The sequence below is a fragment of the Buceros rhinoceros genome, unplaced genomic scaffold, assembly GCF_000710305.1.
Source record: "Buceros rhinoceros silvestris isolate BGI_N320 unplaced genomic scaffold, ASM71030v1 scaffold27021, whole genome shotgun sequence".
NCBI lineage: Eukaryota > Metazoa > Chordata > Aves > Bucerotiformes > Bucerotidae > Buceros > Buceros rhinoceros.
In genome coordinates this window covers 4,118-8,868 of record NW_010395295.1, presented here as the reverse complement: position 1 = coordinate 8,868, position 4,751 = coordinate 4,118, and the positions used below count along the sequence as shown (strand labels likewise).

Sequence of the window (4,751 nt, the reverse complement as noted above, 5' to 3'; positions counted from 1 at the left end):
TGCTGAAACCTTGGACCATGAGCACGTACCTCTCTGGACCTACAAAAACCCACACAACCAGCAGGAAGAGCAGAACTAAACTTGTGCCAGAATATTTGCCTGGTGACTTCCTACACCAGTGAGAGAACGGGGCTGTTCAGCCTGGAGGAAAAGGGGATCAGGGATATCTTACCTGTATAAACACCCGATGGAGGGGAGTAAAGAGGATGAAGCCAGAGTGAGGAGTACTCAGGGACAGGACAAGAGGACATGGGCTCAAACTGAAGTATGGAAAATTCCACTTAAACCTAAGAAAGGTTTTTCACTGTGAGAGTGATGGAGCATGGGAACAGGTTGCCCAGAGAGGCCGTGGAGTCTCCATACTCCAAACTCAACCGGTTGTGGTCCTTAGGGACCTGCTTGAGCTGGCCCTGCTTGGAGCAGGGAGTTGGGCTTGACAACCTTCTAACGTTCCTTCCATCCTCATCCGCTCTGTGAGTCTGTGTTTCTTGGAAACATCTCCCTCCCACGCCCCTACTCCCCCCACCCCTGCCCCTTGCCCCCAGATTTTAGCAGATCCACGCAGGAAAAGAGGCAGAGACACCAAGCGAAAACAACCTCTGAGGAGTTTGTGCATCACAGACATATTTTGCCAGGACATGAATATATTCAAGATATAAATAATTCTAGGTCCACCATAGTCCCGATGTGTAAGAAAAAAGATAAATTAGCAGTTAATGTGTTGGGGACAGCTGGTTCTTGACATTCTTAAGAAAATATCATACCTTAAATCGCTAGAGGTTTATTAAAAATAGACCTGGAATGAAGGGATTTGATTTTAAAGGGCTCTTAGAATCCACAGTCGGTGTCACAACATGTGGTCAATGTTTCAGTGAGAGACTTGCATCATTACCTCAATCTACCACGACCGTGACGTTGGCAATGGTGTTTTTAACCCATGGCAGCCACTGGGTGGTTCGATTATCCGGCAATGGGAGAGCAGAGGAGGGCAAAATGCAACATTCAGAAGACACCAGAGGGGGAGTCACCTGGCACTGAGCTGAAACCCCAAGTGTTTTTGTAGGACTATTCGCCACTGTGTGGAGTCGGTATCACAGTGGTTGAAGGGGACTGGCCCACCAGTCACAAACTGGCTTCCTGCAAAGCCTGAGGATGCAACGTACTCCACATCCCCACAACCTCGGCTGCCCGCAGACAGCTGCGTCCTGGCGAACACGTTTGATACCGGTTGTGGTTCAGGCAATCGCTACATACCATGGCAGTTTTTTCTTGCTCTCAAATTTGGATGTGGGCTTCAAGACGATCTGGTTTTGAGCATACAACTATCAACAGCGATTCAGCAGAGAGGTTTCTACCTGCCACAGCTGAGAAGCTTCCATCCAAGTTACTCGTTGTGTCCCTTTGCATCCATTACAGAGAAACAAATGGTTCCAAGGAGAAATTGGTCACTTCTCAAGGTATTTTAGACAGACAAAGTCGCCCTTGGGGCATGACTCTGTCCACAACAATGGGTGACTCCTTCAGATGCAGCGCCGGGAAGCTTGGTGAAAAGCCTCTGACAGCCTGTTCTGGAGGACAGCTCCAGTTTTGCCTGACCAGGCAGATGGATCATGACCCTACACTCTGTTACTGACCATTGCCAGTGAAACGAGCCCCTTGCAGCAGACAATGTCCCTGTATCCACCACCTCCATCTAGTAGTACTGTTCCCTCCACCTTCACCTCTTCTCCACATCTCTTTCTTCTTCAGCTCAGTGGTTTAAGACATCACAGACTAATTCCCTCTTGAACCACGACTCATATCTTTTCCCACAGCCCAGCTCATTATCTCCTTGACTTTGCTCATAACAGCTGCAGTTTCTTCCCACTCATTTTCTCCTCTTTAACATTGGTATCAATGATCTGGACGAGGGGACCGAGGGCACCCTCAGTCAGTTCGCAGATGACACCAAGTTAGGCGGGTGTGTCGATTTGCTCAAAGGTCGGCAGGTTCCACAGAGGGATTTGGACAAGATGGATCATGGGTTGAGGCCAATGGTCTGAGGTTCAACCAGGCCAAGTGCCGGGTCCTGCCCTTGGGTCACACCCTGCAACGCTGCAGGCTGGGGGCAGAGCAGCTGGAAACTGCCCCAGGGAAAAGGACCTGGGGGTGTTGGTAACAGTGGCTGGAGAGCAGCCAGCAGTGGGCTTGTGAGTTGGTAAATTTGGGCGGACCTTTGCAGCACTGGGGTGATAAGGAAGCCCCTTACTGCTGCGAGACAGACACTGAGGTGCTGGAGCGTGTCCAGAGAAGGGCAACGGAGCTGGAGCAGGGTCTGGAGCACAATGCGCTGAGGAGTGGCTGAGGGACCTGGGGGGGCTGAGCCTGGAGCAAAGGAGGCTCCGGGGAGACCTTCTGGCTCTGACAACTCCCTGACAGGAGGGTGCAGCCAGGGCGGGTCATACTTTTACCCTAGTGCAAATACCAAGTGATTAACATTTCAGTTGAAGGTAATTTGCTCGTGTCATGTGGCAAGGTTGTCTTTTACAGCATCTCCAGTGACAGCCAGATGGGATTTGGCCCCCACAGCCCTGCTCCCTCAGTGATCACTGGAGCGGCGGCTGCTTTGCTGTCCATCCTACCCATGAAGGACCTATTCAAACATGTACCTTCACCCTCACAGCGTGCTGTTGCTGAGGGGCTAGGCTCTGTAAGCCAGACCCTTGGAAGGAATGGAAAAGTACAGCCACAGGTAGACAAAGCACGGGTCAAGCAAGGGTGAAGCATGGGTCGATCATGTGTACAGGAGCAGGTGTGTTAGCTGGGAGGAAGAAAGGAGGGGACGATGGTTTAATTGGTGCGTCAGTTCGTGTCCGGGCAGTGGAAGAAAACTTGTGACCAATCACAGAAGCCTACATGGACTAGAGTGTGTATATAAGCAGGTTGTTTACTAAAAATAAAGATCAGATGATGAAAAGTCTTCTTGAAAAACCTTCTGAGAAAGCCTTCTTGAGGAGCCTCATGTTCTGAACAACTAAAGTGTGCATGTCACTGTCGGCCTAACACTCCATACACCGTGCTCCACACAAGCCTTAGATCTGGCGGGCACTAAGGATGCCAAATGTGTCCATCATGCAGTAGTTGATCAATGCACCATCCCAAGTAACTTTTCCCATGGATCAGTGTAGCTCTACCGAACAAAGGACAATCATTTCTTTTTCACTTTTAAAGATACCAAGAGTGTGACAAAGATTTCCCAAGGCACCAAATGACCCATCTGGAAAGACACCGCCACTAAAGCCCCAGATTGAGCACGTTCCTCTTCCTGGGCGACTAAAAATAGTTCAAGCAAAAAATGACAAACCAGAATATTTCTGCGACCCTGAAGGGTTCCACTAATTATTGTAGAACAATACTTAAACTTTTCTCTTTTTCATTAGACTGAAATCTGAGTCTTCCCAGAGCAACATCATAATCCTACAAGTCCCCAGCAGGTTCCAATCCCCTCTTCTGGCCCAGCTTAGGTCCTTATTTTGAAGTCCATGAGATTTCTTCCTGTGGTGTGCAGGGTTCAGGGCTGCCTGTCCCACAAGAAACGCCGTACAGTAAAAGGGAAGGAAGAGGCACTTTTTGTAACTCAGTGTATCACCGTGTTGAGAACTCGGAGATGCACAGTGACACAAACACCGTGAGGGCTCCTACAAAAACCGGAGTCTGCAAAAGGAGAAATACCAGTGAGGAAAAAAGGAAAAAGGCACGTGTGGAAGTAAACTGTGGACTTCCTGTGGGCGTTGGTGCTGGAAGTGTATTTCTTACCCAGCTAGCAGAAGAGAACAGGAGTTTAAAAGCTTTGGCTTGGATTGAGTCGTTTGAAAGGGCTCTACTGCGCAATCACTGCTTTGGAAGCGATGGTGACTTTGGAGCACGTCCATGGCGGTTCACATATGGATCCTTTGGACAAACCACAGGCACTTTCTTCCCTGATTTTACCCAGCTCTGAGCGTGGTGTAGGGGCAAGTGGGTTTATCTGACCACCTGCAAACAGCGTGGCAACCGACAGGCTGGTGTTTGGAACTGCCATCACCTTCTCAGTTGAGCCAAGTAAGTTCTGCTTGTTTCAGCACTAACGTATTCCTTGAGTTTGTGGTGGGGTGGACAAAGGGCTGGTGTGATGCGGCAGCTCCCCTGAGCATGCATTCTCCAACCAGCGCTTTGAGTCCTCGGCTCATCTTTGGTTAACAAAGAGAGTTCCCAGCGATGCACCAGCACTACTCCATGGTTCCTCACCCCCTCCTGCAGCTGCAGGGCTAAATTTAGGCATCTTTATGGCTAAATTTAAATCTTTAGGGATTTAAATTAAATTTAAATTTAAATCTGTTTTGGGATAGGTGAATGCAGCTCCAGTTCCTGGGGGGTAGGGAGTAGGACAGCAAGGTACTTCCAGCTTCCATCAGCCCAACCTCCATCTCTAACTTGGCAGTTAACAGTGCAAAAGGTGTTCCACCGTGAACAAACAATGGAAGGGCTTGGTGGGTGGCAGCCTGAGAAATGGCATTTTGGACTTGTTACTTCAGTAGTCACTGTGTCATGACTCCTGTTCTTCAAGAAAGGGCAGGGGGGTGGAGGGGAGTGGGGGAAGGGAATTCTTTCACCAAAGAGTAGCTTCAGAAACTATTGGTTCCTCTAAAGACAAGAACAGGTTTTCCAGGTTTCTAGAACGCTGGTATCCTGACTCTTTGTAGGGCTTTTTTCTTTTTTTTCTTTTTTTTTTT

The 4,751-nt window shown here is 49.0% G+C and overlaps 1 protein-coding gene across 1 annotated transcript in view; it reads left to right on the top strand.

Annotated features, from left to right (window-relative positions):
* Positions 1 to 4,751, top strand: part of LOC104501664 (Ig heavy chain Mem5-like) — a gene marked incomplete at its 3' end in the record, with an annotated part of 10,105 nt that overhangs the window by 2,509 nt on the left and 2,845 nt on the right. The window contains 1 exon segment of the mRNA XM_010145508.1: positions 4,025 to 4,080. Within this exon segment, the coding sequence (XP_010143810.1) occupies positions 4,025 to 4,080 (56 nt within the window).